General features: G+C 48.1%; 6 protein-coding genes across 6 annotated transcripts; 1 reads left to right on the top strand and 5 right to left on the bottom strand.

The window, feature by feature from the left end:
* Positions 1-878: 878 nt before the first annotated feature.
* CTRU02_202751 (protein kinase) lies at positions 879-2,298 on the bottom strand (the record flags this gene model as incomplete). The annotated part of the gene is made up of 5 exons (XM_036728914.2): positions 879-1,069; positions 1,123-1,285; positions 1,340-1,647; positions 1,704-2,026; positions 2,078-2,298. 5 exons carry the CDS (start codon positions 2,296-2,298, stop codon positions 879-881), a joined length of 1,206 nt encoding a protein of 401 aa, XP_036579429.2.
* A 1,353-nt stretch (positions 2,299-3,651) lies between these two features.
* Positions 3,652-4,662, top strand: CTRU02_202750 (short chain dehydrogenase; the record flags this gene model as incomplete). Its single annotated transcript, XM_036728913.1, has 3 exons — positions 3,652-3,706; positions 3,759-4,271; positions 4,331-4,662. The coding sequence occupies 3 exons, from the start codon at positions 3,652-3,654 to the stop codon at positions 4,660-4,662; spliced, it is 900 nt and encodes a 299-aa protein (XP_036579428.1).
* Positions 4,663-5,027: 365 nt separating this feature from the next.
* CTRU02_202749 (uncharacterized protein) lies at positions 5,028-5,517 on the bottom strand (the record flags this gene model as incomplete). Its single annotated transcript, XM_036728912.1, has 2 exons — positions 5,028-5,334; positions 5,393-5,517. 2 exons carry the CDS (start codon positions 5,515-5,517, stop codon positions 5,028-5,030), a joined length of 432 nt encoding a protein of 143 aa, XP_036579427.1.
* Positions 5,518-9,014: 3,497 nt separating this feature from the next.
* Positions 9,015-9,810, bottom strand: CTRU02_202748 (endoglucanase ii; the record flags this gene model as incomplete). Its single annotated transcript, XM_036728911.1, has 2 exons — positions 9,015-9,689; positions 9,745-9,810. The coding sequence occupies 2 exons, from the start codon at positions 9,808-9,810 to the stop codon at positions 9,015-9,017; spliced, it is 741 nt and encodes a 246-aa protein (XP_036579426.1).
* A 709-nt stretch (positions 9,811-10,519) lies between these two features.
* CTRU02_202747 (3-beta hydroxysteroid dehydrogenase isomerase family protein) lies at positions 10,520-11,585 on the bottom strand (the record flags this gene model as incomplete). Its single annotated transcript, XM_036728910.2, has 2 exons — positions 10,520-11,302; positions 11,355-11,585. 2 exons carry the CDS (start codon positions 11,583-11,585, stop codon positions 10,520-10,522), a joined length of 1,014 nt encoding a protein of 337 aa, XP_036579425.2.
* Positions 11,586-12,402: 817 nt separating this feature from the next.
* Positions 12,403-16,654, bottom strand: CTRU02_202746 (glucose-methanol-choline oxidoreductase; the record flags this gene model as incomplete). The annotated part of the gene is made up of 8 exons (XM_036728909.1): positions 12,403-12,853; positions 12,914-14,147; positions 14,203-14,472; positions 14,525-14,760; positions 14,814-15,000; positions 15,052-15,386; positions 15,438-15,993; positions 16,054-16,654. The coding sequence occupies 8 exons, from the start codon at positions 16,652-16,654 to the stop codon at positions 12,403-12,405; spliced, it is 3,870 nt and encodes a 1,289-aa protein (XP_036579424.1).
* Between the last annotated feature and the right edge of the window lie 404 nt (positions 16,655-17,058).

Below are 17,058 nucleotides of genomic sequence, written 5' to 3'. Positions count from 1 at the left end.
AAACTCGCTCCTCAACATTGACTCTTACGCTCGCGCTTCATCTCAGACGACATCTTGAACTGCATATTCACGGTTAGATTCCAACAGATGCCGGTCCCCAACGTCAAAAGCTGTGCCTCATCACTGATGAGCTTTTCAAATCCAAAGGTATGAACCCGTGAAGGATTCTGCGTATCTCTAGTGAAGATACCGCTTATCTACTGAGCGCGTCGCGCGGTGTTGACTGTGTCAACTTTCTGAGGAGTGAAGTTGAAGAGAAGGAGTCAGGTATCCTTTTATCTACCCCTTTGAGGTTTTCCTTGCCACCGCATCTGCTCAGCAGACCCGTGACCTTTTGCTAGACCCACGCAAAAGGAAAACCTACTTTATGTTCCGAACTGTCGATCCTACTCCGTTGTTCTTCCACTTCCGTAATGAAGGTTTGAAAGGGACATGGTTCCACTGGTGGGATGACTGGTTTGGACTTCAAGGTTGGGCTCAAGGAGTTGCTGACTTAATGCGTACATAAGTAAGTCCTGCACAATATCAATATAAAGGAAGTTCATCTCGATTTGCTCATGTCTGACTCCAATCCATGTCAGGCCTGTCTGCTTTGGTTATCTTAGTCACGAAATTCAGAATTGTGATAGCCCACATCTTGATTATTTGCATGACGGAGAATGATGCATGAGGAGCCAAGGGGGTTATTTAGACCCTACAGTTTCCGGAATATGTTTGAATTAGATATGTTTAGAACAAAACCCAGTTTCAGATTTGAAATAGTCTTTGAAGCATATCAGCCAGTCTTTGGGTTTGCAAAATCACGACATCTCATCCAGGGCAACAGCGCACAAAGAAGTAGTACCTTTGATGTGAGTAAATACATTATGAATCTTTTTTTAATTGTCCGAGGAATGTCCACGTAGCCATGGGTCTTCCATTACTTCCTGCGCAGATGGTCTATCCTCGGGTCTCCACTGCAGAAGCTTCCTCACAAACGATAGAAACTCAGCCTTTTCATCCCCTTCAAGATTCTCTTCCTCATCTTCAAAAGAGGTTTCCGGCACTTCGACATCAAGGACTAGTTGTCCTAAGCATCATATTAGAACACCCATTTGCAATCGGTTAGGAACGATGGCTTACCATTCTCGTCAAAGAAGTCTTTCCATGATGAGCCTCGCTCCAGAAGGTCTTCAGGCGGTGGCCCTAACAAAGAGACCATCCTTGCAAAATGTACTGCTTTCGATGCCTTTTGATCGCGTAACCTTGTCGTAAAGAGAAGTTTGCCTTCAAATAAATCCCATACCTAGTTTTTCTGTCAGTGCCATCTTATTCGTTCGTTCGTCTAAATTTAACATACCAACAGTCCTAGTGCCCAGATGTCGATCTTCTCGTCCCACGTAACCCCGAGGATTATCTCAGGTGCGCGATACAAGTCCGGCATGGCATCGCCCTCGAAAGGAAATGGCCCTTCATCGATTCGAGCATCGCCAAAGTCGGCTATGACTGGGTTCCCGGGCGCATCTGGTATTTCGAGTCCAGTCGATGCATAGATTATCCTATCTGCAAGAATCTTTCTAGCACTGGGGAGGTCCCACTCATCTTCCACAAGCTCATCCAGTATACGGCGGTCTTTAATCGACAGCATGATGTTTCCGTCCTGAATGTCTTGCTCGTAGGTTAGCCTTCAACAGTCCAGGAGCTCCAGGCTGTAGCTGTCATACCTGTGTGAATGACGTGGGCAACTGAGTGCAAATAGTCTAAACCAAGAAGCAAGCCATTTATCAGGCCCTTGAGTAGGTTTGCCGGTACCTTTCCGCCAGCCATTTCTCGGATGTCGGCTAAGGATATACCGAGTGTGTCAAGAACAAGGCATACGTGAGCCCCAGTCTTTCCAGGTAACTTAAATGAGCCTTTGATTTGCCTCACTAGTCTCTTGCCTGGATGATCGGAGTCTAAAGTCTCCAAGAAGCGAAGGACTTGTTCTTCAGTTGGTGCCTGTCGATTGCCGGATTCAAATATTTTTATTGTCACATAGTCATGCACCCTACAAACATCCTTAGTGCTGTTCCACAATGCTTTCGGCAGGGGATCCTACTCTAGGTCACGGCATAGCCATGAAGTTGATGCAGAACCAAACCCAAGCTTCAGAAGCACCTGATATCGTGACTCAAAGACTTGGCCAATTTTCACTGGGTACCACTTATCTGGGTTGTACCAGGAAAACATCTCCTCTTCCAAGCGTACTTTCTCGTTATAAATCTCTTCGGGTTCCGCATGGGGGAGTTCCCTTGGAGGCGAAGCGTCTCGTGCCGCCATGGCCTTGGTGCTTCGTCTGCATAAGCGGTGAGATCCGTAGTTGGGGAAGGGAAGTTGAGGGAATTTGTGGGCTCCATAGCCAGTTGCCAATGTATCCCCACTACTGATTTTACACCCTGGTTGTTCCGATTGAGCTGTAGTAAACGATGCAATTGCCTGTTCCAGCCGTTGACACATGATGTTTTGGAAGAGAGACTCTAGTCTACTTGCAAGTTCACTTCAGAATGAAAACAATTCTCTAGCACCCTGTCTTTAGCGTCTAATTTAAGGATAAGGTGGTCTGGGGGAATTGGACCGCAGGGCAGTGCCCCGCTGAAAGTTGACATTTCACCAATGAAGAGAAAGCGGCAACACATTGGGTAAAAGAATAGAACCCAACATGTATTATGGCATACCTATTTTACCTTATTCTTACGCTCTTACGCTTCACAAGACAATGAGCGGTGAAAACTAGCTTCGACCTCGATAACTGGGGCATCATTCCCCCCTGTTTCAACATTTCCTTTGATGTCGTAGTGTTACGATGCCACTATGTGTTGAACATGTTGTCTGACTTGTTTCGTTGTTCGTTCGTCGCGTTTGGGGTATGAGATTATGTAGCTATCTGACACATCATTTTCTATTTGAGTAGGTTATTTTTTGGTTATTTCTTAAAGCCTTTTGATAGTGGGAATATAGCTTATATTGTTCCAGGTTCATGTCTATGTAATTTACCGCATCTTGCTAGGCGGATAACACTGCTCCATGGGATTCAGCCATTCTCTTTACGGATAGAGGATATCGTATTCAATCTTGGTGACTGCCGACATTTTAGGGCTGGCTTTCCGGTGAAACCCGATTTCCACGTTAAGAGCGTACATAACCTGTAGCCATGAAACTGCGTATTGCGCTGAATGTCATCTCATGCTTGATTAAATAAAAATTGCAAGCATAGCAAAATCCGAGAGGCCCAATCACGACGCAATTTCATGTGGCATGGGCATAAATCATAAGCCAACTACGTGTGTGATTGTGCCGGAGCTATCTTACAAAACCCGGCAGTCCCAGCCATTTGGCGGCTAGAGGGGGGATCGGCCAGCCGTTTTAGGCTCGCCGTGCTGGTGGCGTGTTAGCTGACTCAACCCCGCCGCATCCAATCCTGAAGTTGCGGCACATTGATCCCGCTCCGGCAACCTTTCTTGGCCTAGGACAACAAAGACGGCCACTGTTTGGCGACGGGGGCATTATAAAAAGCTCGCCAACAGCCCTCAATCGTTTCGGGGCGGAAGAAATAGTCGGTATAAATCATGATACAATCTCCAAAGTACTACTAAATCATACTGTGTTTCACTGTTAGGTAGTCATTGGGAAGAGATGAACCCTGTCAACACCAAACCATACGCTTTGCCAGCGGAAGCAACTTGGTTGAGTGAGCCTCTGTACTTCCTAATCTTAATGAATATCTTAACTGAAATTTCTAGTTACCGGTTGTTCCTCTGGCATCGGCAAGGCACTTTCAACTTTGATTGCAAGCAAGCCGTCATATCGTTTGATCGCCACAGCCCGCAAGCCTGAGGACTTATCTTACTTGCCTGAAAACAATGCTAATATCCTCAAACTACCCTTGGACGTTACTTCTCCCACTTCAGTCAATAAAGCCTTTGATGCCGCAGCAACTCACTTCGGCCAAGGCTTTCACCTAGATGTAGTCATCAACAATGCCGGGTACTCGCTCTCGGGCGACACAGAGTCAGCAACTGAGGAGGAGACGCACCTGGAGATGGAGACATTGTTCTTTGGCGCTGCACGCGTGACTACACGGGCTATTGGCATCATGCGGCAGCACCCAGAGCACAGAGGCGGCATTATCTTCAACATTTCATCCCTTGCCGGCCAGCTCGGCTTTCCGGGCCACGCCTACTACCACGCGGGCAAATGGGCACTCGAAGGGTGGTCAGAATCTGTAGCGAGGGAAATGCACCCCGACTGGAACAGTAGGTTTTACACTTTCAGTCAGCAGCTCACTCCATCAGATTGTTAATCATTCGGCTAGTTAATTTCTGTATCTTGGAGCCCGCTGCCGTCAAAACCAACTTTGAGGGTCACAGCAAGGCCCGTACTGCCCCACATGCGGCTTATGCAGCGGCTGATATGCCCGCTCGTATACTGGAGAAGTATGTGAATGCGGGCCTCAAAAAGGGAGTTGGGGCAGAGCCTTCTGCTGTTGCGGAAACAATACATGGGATTGCAAGCTCCGGAGGGAAAATTCCGCTGCGTGTTCCTTTGACTGGCAACGCGTGGAACATGATCAGGGGTAAATTTGAAAGCTTCTTAAACGACCTTGATGAGGTCAAGGAGATCAGTGCTATGGGGCAGCCAATTTGAGGACGCTGTGCGCATCATTCCACAGGAATCTGGGTTCATAGTGAGGAGAAGTGACAATATTGAAAGCAAGTCCTGTTGAAATGTGATTAGAAGCACAGGTGCCGTATTGGATACGAAAACCACTCATAAACCCATGTCCACCTTAGTCAATAAATATGTGCGGGCCGAACCACAATGTGGCATCATCATAATTTGAGATGAGAACATTCAATTGTAACATTTTGTAATTGAAATTGCTTATTCTACAAGTCTATGAATTTGTACAACCCTTGGCTAACTAAGGCATAGCTAGCCGTTTTGGCTTTTGTCTATGCTTGATTGGTATTGATGTAGCCGGGTAAAAGAAAGCTCTCCGTCGAAAAGGTTTACTCGAGGTCGAACTCGCTGGGGCCGGTGTAGGACTGGACAACAGCGTTGGGCTCGTTGGAGATGACGAACTGGTCGATGGGGAGCAGGTGGGAGCCGGTCTGGTTGCTGCTGGGAGTGACGGGCTGAGAGACAGTCAAGGTCAGGCCCTCGGCGCTGCGAGCGACGTTGAAAGTGCGAGAAGACTCCTTGCAAGTGCCCTCGGTAACGTCAGGCAGAGTGCCGTCAAGGTTGGCAGGGACAAGGCTGGAGCAGTTGACTCCAGTGGTCTCCATGGTACCGGGCTGGATGACGTTGAAGAAGTACCTAGGAGAAGAGGTTAGTCGTGTGGTTGGAAAGCTGTTGACTGCAGCATAAAACTTACAAGCACTGAGTGCTGTGGGGGATGCAGCCGGCGCTGAACTCGGAGACCTTGAAGGTAACGTCACGCTTGCTGATGGCAGCAGCGGAGGCAACAGCGGCAGTGGCGAGGACGGTGAAGAACTGCATCTTGATGGTTGATTAAAAAAGAAGATTTAACTGATTAAAGTTGTTTGTGAGTGATTGTGAGTTGATGTTTTGAGTGATTGTATGTGGTGAGGATGAAGAAAAAAGTCCAACTTTGAAGCGCCGAATCGAAGGACTTATATAGCAAGTTGGATTACTTGATTGCCACCATATCTTAACCCTCTAATTGCCAACACGAGAATACGGGTTACTATTACCACCGGTTAATGTTGATCTCTGGATGATCTGTGGGTTCGGGTTGCTTGACTCGTATTTGGGGGGACCCGGCTCCCCGCTATAGGAGAATAGCTACGTCATATACCACAAGAGCTCCATTAACGTTATGTTAGGATAACTAAAACAGGGAACAAAACCCACCAGGACATAGCCCACGGCCTTTTCCGCGGGGTGAAGGGACGCAGAGAAGCAACAAAGAAGACGCACCGAAGGACGACCTTGTGTTCATCCTAACACTGCCCCAGAAAGCTTATGCCTAGAGCTTCAGGGGCAATTGGTACACAATTCCATAAATATCGACGTCAGTGCTGGGCATCTCCACCATTTCGGGGTTCTCCCGCATTCGAAATCAGATGACATTGATCCACAACATTGTAAATTCAGTCATGCATGTCTGCTTCGTATCGCCAGCCTCAACCATTTCATCAGGCATGGTTATTTCATACACCCGTCAGTTGAACGCTCGGCTCCGGTCGTGTTAATGTGATGTAGGTTGTCGACCCATTGCGATGCCAACCGGGTACTTCATGCTACCCTGATTAGAAGCTTGAACTTCGGTGTTTCGCTGTACAAGACGGCTTAAAGACACATTATGGACACCCATTTCGGTTGTACCGGCAAGCAACACCTCGGCTCTTTGCGATGTCCACTTGAAAGCCCACCCTCGTCTAAAACTTGGTTCTAAATCTGTCCTTCGCACCTTTGAGACATGACCCTGCCAGTGAAACCTTCAACCGTTAGCGACCTCAGAACCAGCAGTATGCACACCGCTATGGAAGTTCAGTTCAGACCTTCGGCCGTATGAACACGATGGAAGCGCACACCTCGGCCACGAAGTAACGTTACTAGTCTCTTTCGAAGTGGCAAAATTCCCCGTACTCCAGGCATAGGATTTCGATCATATTTACATTTCCCCGAACTCCAGCCATAAGACTAACAAGTTTATCCACCAAAGAGCTCAACAAAGTCACATTCATGCCGCTTCCCGTGTAAAGCGTTTAACTGAGACTCGAGCAAGGATCTCTTTGTCCTGGTAGCCGGGTATCGGCAATGACGTCCGAGACACCCTTACATAATAAGACAAAGGAAGGTCTCCTATAGTGGGTCTGCGGAAAAATAGACAGCCGCGACAGGTATACCCTTGGCAATAGATGGAGGTGATAAGGTATTTGAGCTGTGCAGTCCATAAGGCTATTTATAGTTGGCGGCCTCTTTTTCCTTAATTCTTCAATTCGAGTATTCTCCGCCACGAATTGATCCTGGTTTGTTTACAAGTATGCTGCCCACCCAGTACAGTTTAGGGATTTGAGGGTTACAGTACGCCTGGTAACGATAGTGGTACCATTATTAGAATGGATGCTATTAATACAGGGACATAAAGCATGAAAAAAAGCCTCTTTTATTTCTCCGATGCCGCATTACATTCTTACCACATCGTATGATGGATTACTTGGCGACACTGTTTATCCGACCAGAAAAACTTCAAGTCGATGTTGTCATTCTTTGCACTAAACAAAAAGAGAAATTAACAAGACGTTGCAATAGTTACAACAAGAACTTAATAGCCTCTGCCATTTTCACCATCCATAGACTTTTTCCTAGTGAGCTGATTGTACCTGATGGGCATTTATCTTGGAATCTTCAGTCTCCCTGCTGTATGTGTTTTTAGACATGTGCGCAGGTTTACTGCATAATTCAGATATGAAGAGCGACGATCATCATCTCGGCCGATATTTCAAGGGATATTTTCACGTGCACATTGAGCTGATAATGCCCCTAGAAGTTACATTTTCCCCAAAGTGTAGTATTCCAGTCACTCCTTCTGCAAATCTCGTAGAACATCAATGCCTGCCATATGTAATGGGTTTCTTCCTTGGTGCTACCTACATTTCACAGCCACATAATTGAGAGTTTAAGCTTCGGTTCATACATCACGAAAAGATTGTCATCGATGTGTTCACAGCACGTATTCCTTGGATAAAGTTTGGAAACGCTCAGCTGGCGATGCAACACAGGCAGCAGGGCAATGCCCGTTATAATGCCTGGCTAACGTTGTGTGTCGGTACAGAGATGGCACCGAAGGGCATGAGTTGCTATGTATTATTAGATGCAGTCAAACCTTGAGCAGCCCATCCCGTGCGTTAGTAGCCACTGAGAAATAGGTACCTTTCTCCGGAGTTTTCCCAAGAACCCGAATTCCGATGTAGCCCTATGGAAGTGAAATGTCGGGCGGAAAGTCCGACGAAGCTCCATGGCCCAGCTCTATTTGCCGAAAAGGTGTATAGGATTATACGAGCTTGCTGATCTTGGGCGGAGAAACAGCCCAAATCTCGAGTCAGAGATGCTCCATTAAAACGGATCGCCAGAACTAAAGCCAGCTGCAGGTTCCCTGCCAGAATGTTCAACAGCACTTTGCTGTCTGCCCCGTCGATTATGACAAGAAAATTGGTACGTCACCTGAGTTTGGTATCCATTCTCTATGGATCAAAATCAATACGAAGACAGTATCCGATGCCATAATGATGTTACAAACAGGCTTCTGTCATTTAGATAACTATAGCTATTGATGCCATGAGGAATAGATGTACAGGTTGGGTGCACATCAAAGGCAAAAATATCAATGATTCACGCCATGGAGTTGCCCAGCAAGTGCCATCTTGGTCGTTTCTACATAAATGTACCTGTTTTCCTGCTGCATTGGCGCTCCTAAGTCTTTCTGAGCTTTGTATGCTTCTTTACATTATTGATATTTCCAGTTTGAGCACGACCTTACAAGAAAGGAAAGTTTTGGACTTTTCAGATCAGATTATTAGGCCACTGATATCCGCGCAGCCTGGCATTTCATGTCTGTACAACAATATGCTTCTGATATCTTGTGGAGAGAACTTACCGTCGTATCATATTGTTGTAGGAGAAGGCGCTGCAAAACAACCGGTAGCCCACTTCAACTCGCCCTCACCTAACATGTAGTAGCCAAGAACACAAAGTACTGCTGATGTCTCTATGTTGAAGGGTTAACGGATCACAGACAAAAGTTCTCAAGGGTGGCACAAGAATCTCAATGATCCTACACAACCAGATTCTAGGCATCGGATACAAATACTACGGCCAACAAAAGTCAAATATATCGAACGGTCAATTTCCATTGCTGTTGTTTGGGATGGAATGGTTTTAAATGGCTAAACACCAAGATAACATATTTTTGCCCCTAGCTAACATGAGAATACCTCAATGCTTGACATGAACGTAGGCTGTAGAGCTGTTTAGCAGGTAATAGGCCTCGGGCCTGGTGCTGTGTATGGCTTTCCCCCATTGTTAGGAACACCGCCAGTGCCATAGATGCTGATAAGAATTGATGGGTCGCTTTGCTGATACACGCCGGGGATTTTTACTGTCGAGCTCGGCGAGAATGTTCCCGATCCCGTTACTTTGATGTTGGCGCAGGAAATGTAGAATTGAGCACCCCTTTGAGCGTGAGCTGAGTGGAGAGCTAGCAACTCAACACGCAGCAGGTACTCGCCAGGAGCAATGCATTGGGGCAAGTTGAAGTAGCTCCATCCATTGCTGTTGATCATCTTGTCCACCGCCCATTGACCCGAGCCGGTGTCAAGGTTGTCCTCTGCTACTTTGAACCAATTGAGGCCTGTAATGCCCGTAGAAGCTGCACTGGGCACCTTGGCTAGCCATGCCGTGATGGGACCTTTGTGGGATTTGGCGATTGGGTTGTCCGGGTCGCCGGGGAACTGGGCGCCGCCAATGACGTGCTGCCACCACGCGCCGATTTTATCTCCTGGTGCCACGGTAATGACTTCCTTGGACGAGGTGGCTACTTTGCCACAAATCATATCTTGAGAGTTGACATCTTCCGTTGGGTTATTCTGATTTGGGGCGCGAAGACCGGCGAGGGATCCATATTCCTTGCCGTTCACTGAGATTTTCTATCATAATTCGTCAGCAGTGCCAAAGGTGATACGGGGGAGAATTGTAGCAAACTTGGAAAATGCAGTGGGCTTGGGCCAAAGTGGCGCAGGCAACGGTAAAGGTAATCGAAAACTTCATCTTTGGGCCTCAAATGATGTAGGATGAATTTGCTGCGTGTAAGATTGCCGCTTGTAGCACCTCAAGATGGAATATCAAAATGACCAAAGACATGTTCTGCCTTTTTATAGATATCGCCAACAGTCGCGGCGGCATTTGGTAAGTACTACAAATAATTTCAAATCCATCATTTCGGAATGCAGGTCCGGTTAACATCGAAATAAAGAAAACAGATATGAACTTCCACAACAAATAATGCTTTCCTAGCACACAAGGCATAAGAAGCAGGTTGCCAGATTCTGGATAACGAATTGCTACAGTGCCGAAGGGATCAAAAGGGCCGAAAGCAATTTTGTCAAGAATATCACACTGCCAATTTGCAAACAGAAATTGAATGATTACTTTATCCCAAACTTGTTTGTTGGATGCGGAGTCCTACTACCGCTGCTGAATTCATGGTAGCGCCTCTGGTTGGTGATTGACCTATTTAGGCGGAATTCGTCGCCATCAGAAACCATGAATGTGCCTGTACGGCAGAGGGCCATTTATATGAGCCGGGGCACGGCTTTGTAGTGGCCAAGGTGTCCTGGCAGTATGCGGTTCATTGTTGCAGGAACCTCATTTAAATGGACCAATATGTTCGCAGAAGACATCCGACAAGGCTCTTGGCCTGTTAATGCGCCCCTTGAGACTGGGGTATCTATTGGAGATCCGTCTAACATATCTTAGTCTATGCATCTTTTAACTCCATTTCCTTCACCTGTCTTATGAGGTCGATTACTGTTTCCTCAAAAGTCCGGTACTTAATACGGAATGCTTCAGCGGCAGCTTTGTTCTCCAATCCGTGAGAAGTATCTATCGTCTGGTCCTCTTGGGAGACCTTTTCTTTGGCCCAGCCAAAGTTATCAGCCATTATCTTTGCCGCAAGCCCATAAGAAAAGCGATCGTCAGCACCAAGAAGGTATCGCTTGCCTCCTGCATCCGGGTTCAAAAATGCCTCCACGTGTGCAACCGCGAGGTCACGAACGTCTATCCAGAAAGGGACCCTAGCAACCGGAAGTGGTGTCTCGCCCTTGGCAATCTTCCAAAGCATGGCGTTCGACTCGTTGAGGTTATCAACTCCATTGACCGGGTGCACTATAGGGCCAAATGTCATGGGCGGGCAAAGCGTTACGACATCAAAACCCTTGACTTTTCTTTCATTATCGACACCGTCTGTGAACCATTCCCAAGCGGTAAGCTCAGCGTATTTTTTGGAGGCCCTATAAGCAACAACAGGACTTGTCTCGGGAGCGCGAGCTTCTTCCTCAGTTAGGGGATTCCAATCCTTTGCGGTATACTCAAAGTATGGAGGTGCTTTACGGTCGACGTTCATGACAGCGGCGAAAGAGGAGGTGATGACGACACGCTTGATACTGGGATGAGACTCTGCTGCAGCCATAATTGAGCGAACTCCATTTTTGGCAGGTTGAATGAGCTCTTTGTCATTATCCTGCACATCATACGTGAATGGCTAGAAGAAGTCTATTTAGCATAAGCCTTACTTGGTCAATATTGTCACTTACGCTGGCTGCATGAACTACACCGTCTATGCCGTCCATCTTGCCGTGGAAGACATTGGAATTTTGGAAGTCCTCAATTTGAACAAAGTCCAACTTGTCTGCATACTGTGGGCGTGCCTTGATCATGGCCTCACCTTTTCGGAGGGACCGGGTGGCTCCCCGGACCCTGAGACCACGACGAAGGAGCTCATCAACAATGTGAGCTCCAATAAAACCAGTGGCACCCGTCACCATAACATAGCTTCTGAGAAAATGATGAGCAAATAGGTTACTGGCTAGTGCTGGGGCGTCCTTACGGTGGCTCAGTCATGACCGCGGTGGACATTGTTGCGGCCATTGTAGCAGGATTGAGAACCAAATCCAACGACGGTTTTGGGTAGGTATGATGAGATATGGTGACAAATAATTATTCTTTCCAAAGCCAACTGTTGGCGATAGAGATCTTTTCGGATGCTTCAGAAGACTTCTTGGTTACACTACACGTGCAGCGAAGTTGATACGAAAGACAGACCGGAAGTCGTCCAGACCATATTCCCCTCATTGCGGATATTTTGGCTAGTGTACAACCCCGCTCGAATTGTCCTTGGCAGTGACAGGGATTCATTGTACCATTTTATTGGACAATGCCCATTTTCAGGTTGTCTGGCCCACCTCAGCATGAGAAATTGAGCGAGATCATGACGCTTCGTCGAGTCGTCATTGAACATAGGATACCATGGATCTCTACTTGCTGCTGAATAGCAATGGCCGACCATTAGTGTTTATATTTTTGCACCTTCGAAAACACCGGTGTTGCATTCTCAGTTCATGAACTTGGGCCATTATTCATACGGTCTGGCAGCCAGCCTTTCGGAAGAGACCAAATTTGTTGTATTATTACTAAGTTGTTTTTGGATGCATTGTGGAGAATACAATAGTTAAACTAATGATAATAGAAAGGTGCAGTGGCTTTTAAGCGATATTGGAGACAAAGGAAATGAACAGTTTGCCACGGGCTTTGAGTCCCATGTAGCTAGAGCAGTACAGCAGGTTTCAACACTTATATAAGTGTTTAGTAACGGGCATCACCCTTGACAAGGGCCTTAACATGTTTCTTCATGATTTCATACTTGCCATTCTGGACATTCTCGATATGGTTGAGGACGCGGGGGAAAACCTCCTTATGCGCCGTGGGACTCATCCAGGCATCCAAGTGGCCACGGCCCTCGAAGACCTGCCTCTCGTAACAGGTGCCGCCGTTGACCTCACTAAGAGTGGTGAATGACAAGTCGGTGTTTTGTGGAAGATAGACGGCGTTTTCAGATCCGGAGAACAGGAAGATGGGAAGACCCTTGAGGCGGGCAATGTTTTGTGGTACCACTAGGTCCGCATTCTGCGAATCCAAGACGCGGCCTGCGAGACCTGTGGTCATGAGGTAATTCAGGTTGTCCATGGAGGTTCCTCCAATAAAGTTTTCAAGCTGAGCATGGGTGGCCTCATTCAAATGCTTGTGAGACCAGAGACTGAAATCAACAATATTAGCATATGGCGAGATTATAATTTGGGAACTGATTTTCACTTACCGACCGAACACAAGAGAGCTACGGTGGCAAACAACAGAGTTGCAGATCTCATCACGACGACCAACCGGGTAGAAACGAAGCAGCTGGTTGATGGCCTGCTGGATGTAACCGTCCTGGGGGGAGCTTGAGCAGTCGAACCAGCTTCCCTGGAAGAGGTTGTAGATGGAAGCCATGGAGATAGGGAGGCTGGCCTTAATTTGATTGACCTTGGCGAACATCGGGTTCATGAAAACTTGAGAAGCTGTAACACCACTGAGCCACTCCTTGGGAATGGTACCGTCGAGAAGACCGGAAGCAAGAGCGACAGAGCCTGCGCAGTGAGCAATGACATATGTTGTCACAGAAGGACGGCTGCCGTCGGCATTGTCTTTGATATCATGTCTCCTGCGGATCTCTTCAAGGGCGGCCTTGATATCGCGACGAGCATCATATGCAGTCCAGTTTTGCTGAGCAACGATGGTCTTTCCTACGCGGTGGACCATAGAGTACACACGGAAGCCCTTGTTGCGGTAGTAGTTGACAGCATTCTCCTTGATGGTGGGCAGGGAAAATATCTGCTGGTCTACAGCTGCTCCGGGAATAAGGAAGACAACAGGGGCGTCCGACTCATTCCAAGTACGCTTCTCGTATTTCTCCTCAAAGAGCGGGCTCCAGTAGAAAAGCTTTGACTTGACACGGTCGGTAGCCTCGATAGGGATTTCTTCGGTGTAAGGTGAGGGATTTTCGTAGTTGTTGAAAGGCAGACTGGGCCATTGCATTGGGATAAATGGGGTGAGGAAAGCCCCTGCGGCCTTTGCAGTGAAGTAACCGAGGAAGTTGGCTGCAGAAGTAACACGAGCATGCAGAGTTGAGCCAGTAGTTTCCATAGTCGTGCACTCGTGGAGGAATGATCGGGGGCTGATGTTGATAACACCCTTGCCGCGGACCTTGTCCAAATCGGGCTCATCATCCTCCTTCACGTCATAAATGGTGCAGTATAGGGTGGTGGTGGCCTTCCAAAGGTTCAGAGGGTTAAGGACGACATCAGAGTTGACAACCTTGTAGCCGTTGAAGTGAAGTCTCTTTCCGTTGGGGCACGAAACCTTGAAGTTATAGGTAAGGTTCATGGTGTCAGGAGCTCGAGGGTCATCGTTGAACAGCTGGAACTTGCCGTCTTGCACCATGCAAGTTCCGCCCAAACCGGGGCAGGTGAATGTGCCAGTCAGTGTGGCCATGTGTTCCTTATCGTTGATCACTAAATAAAGTCAGCTGCAATTCTCAAGACCGGCCTCGCGCGAGAGGTAGCTTACGATTGTGTGTGTTCCAGGATCGAGCGCTCAGGAAGAACCGAGCATATTCACCACGGCTGCGAGCAGTGGCTGTCGCGCGGTCAAATGACAATTCTTTAATGTTATCATTCTTCTTGCCGATGTGAATCCAACCATCCATCATCTCTGTGAAAGCAACACCAGCAGTTCTATCATCTCTGGCAGTTTGGATGATATTTTGCAACCGCATGACTTGCAAGTCACTGTCATGGAAGGGAGTGTGCGCAGGTCGGCCAAAGAGATTCAGAGAACCTGTAAGTGGTTAGAAGACATGACATGCAGTTTGTTTCAGATAGCTCCATACCATTAGGCTCTTGGCTGATCTCAGCGCCGAGCCTGCTCGCGGCTTTCTCTATGGACCTTTCAGCTAGAGCAGTGATGGTTGCGAAAGGGTTGACCCCAAGTGCTGCAGGAATGATGGTGCCATCGCAAACGATAAGTCCCTTGTGGACTTCTTCGCCTTCACCCTTGAAGAGTTGACCGTCACTGTTCACACCACCACTAGAACCCTTGCCATCATTGCTGATGCGAGCTCCACCGCTGTTTTAAAGTCAGCTGCTGTTTTGAGAGAGTGAGTAGGAGGTTGGTATTACATGGCGTGCACAGTGATTTCTTTCTCACCAAATGCGGCGTAAAATGGGCTGTCAACATAGGTGCCGCCAATCAAGTTTGTAATCTTCTGAAGATACCCTGCCAGCTTGGTGACTCTCTGGGACGTGCCAACACCAGAGTAGTTGATCAATGGCCGATCGTCCACCAAATGCATCGTAGCCTGGCTGCCTATTGAAGCGAGTTAGAGGTGCTTGACCCTCATATTATTGTTCAACTTACTGTCGTGGGACATGATGAGATAGCACTGCGTCTTCTCAGTGCTTCCCTTGTGGTAGTAAGGTCCAAATACCCGGCTTCCAACGGCGGCGGCAACATGGCCAGCCTTCTGTTGAAGAGACAGGTTGCTAGGGAAGGTTCTCCCAGGCATATACGACAACATCAGCTCGTAAAAGGGTGCCAATGCAGCTGGAATCGCACCCTCTTCGATGACAAAACCATCCAAGGGGTTTTCTTGATCACGGCAGTCGATGACGCCAGTGATGCAAGGTCCAACTGGGCGGTTCGGCGGTGGATCCGGACGTCCCATTGAGTTGACATATTCATTTGTGTTGTAGCTTAGCCACGTCAGCGCTTCACTAGGACGTGTTTTCACTCGTACGACTTACCCAAAAGCCAAAATATCACCGTTACCACTCATTCCCTGGCCAACGTCATCGCTCATCTCGAGACCGAACTTCTTGCTACGAAGAAGGATCTCGGTGGTTCCAATGCTGCCGGCACCGAAGCAAACAAGCTCCTTAGCATGCACCCACATGAGGTCCTCGTAGAAAAGGTCGTGGAAGTTTCCACGCTTGCCCCCGTGCCACGCGAAGTGCACGATGTATCCCTTTCTTCCGGGAGCCTCAGTCACATAACGAACCTCACATTGGCAGAACATCTCGGCGCCCCAGTTCCATGCGTCACTGAGGTAGTTGACGAGAGTGGTTGACTTGCTACCATCATTCAAGCCAGTCGTATCCTGGCCAGTGAGAGTGGAAGCCTTCATGGACACTCCGGTGCTGTTGTCGCCATCTACAAACTTAGTGGTTTGAGGAACGCGGTAGAACTTGTCGCCCCAGCCCATGAGTTTTGCCTGCTTTTCAAGCGTTTCCAACTTGGGTAGCTTGGGGTAGTCCTCCGGGTATGGTTCGGGCTCCAAAACATCACGAGCCTTCTCGTAGTCTGCGGTATGTTAGCCGTCTCTTTTCGTGCAGTCGATAACGAGGAAGCGTATGCACTTACATCTCTTCAACTCCTCTCCCCTAAGTTCTTTGGGCCAGACAGGCAAGTTCATTGTGCCTTGGTCTGCCTCTAGGAATACGTTGGCGTTCAGAAGACTAGTTCCGCCCAATCCATTGGCAACAAAGGCGTTCTGTCCATCACCAACAACAAGGTGATAAAGTCCAGTAGGGTCGTTTCTGTCACCTAACTTGCCCAGTTTTCCAAGGACGCCGTCGGTGGCTGCGTTGGTCACGTGTAGCTCTTTGATAGCCGGAACACTGCTCGTAGGGAATTCACCGGGCCACTTCTCCTTGCCACGCTCTAGAAGACAGACACTCTGTCCACCACGGGCCATACGGCTAGCAGCGACAGCACCGCCGTAGCCGGAACCAATGACAACAACATCATAGGAAGGACGAATCAACTCAACGGGGCGGGAGATACGAGGGTAGGATCCGGTGACAGGGTCGAAGTTGTCATAACGTTTGCTGTAGCCTTCTTGTGGCTCGGTGGTCTCGGATCTGGGGAACCTTGTGCCATTGCTGGGCTGCGACTCGTCGTAGCCGTTGGTGTTGCCGTTCCAGCCGTTGGAGGCGTTGTTCTGCGTCTCGACTCCGTCCATGTTGTCAAGCAGAATCCGAAGCACTACCTACTTTCCAAGAACCCACGATCAGTCGGGCTTATGGGATGAGCAATCCGCACTAAAATTTCATCAATGTTGCTAGGGACGGATTGGTTCTTATAACGGCAAACCCCAGGTTTTCAGTCGGTCCCAGAATGTTCCCCAGACGGCCAATTAAACCCACATTCTCTCGTTGAGGAACATCTCACGGTCAATTGACTTCGGGCATTGCCTCTCTCATTTATTCTCTTTCACATGCTTTTGAAAAGATGATTGTAAATATCTGAGAGGTTATCGGCTTGCGAAATACCCGAAAGCGGGTGACTGTGTTTGGTGTCAGCACGGGCAATGTTCGCACCCATCCCACACCCAGTCAGATCTTGATATTGACGCAGAGCTATTTG

This window comes from Colletotrichum truncatum, assembly GCF_014235925.2.
Source record: "Colletotrichum truncatum strain CMES1059 chromosome Unknown Contig_0001, whole genome shotgun sequence".
Taxonomy (NCBI): Eukaryota; Fungi; Ascomycota; class Sordariomycetes; order Glomerellales; family Glomerellaceae; genus Colletotrichum; species Colletotrichum truncatum.
Note: the sequence above shows the minus strand (reverse complement) of the source record. Positions and strands in the feature narration are given on the sequence as shown.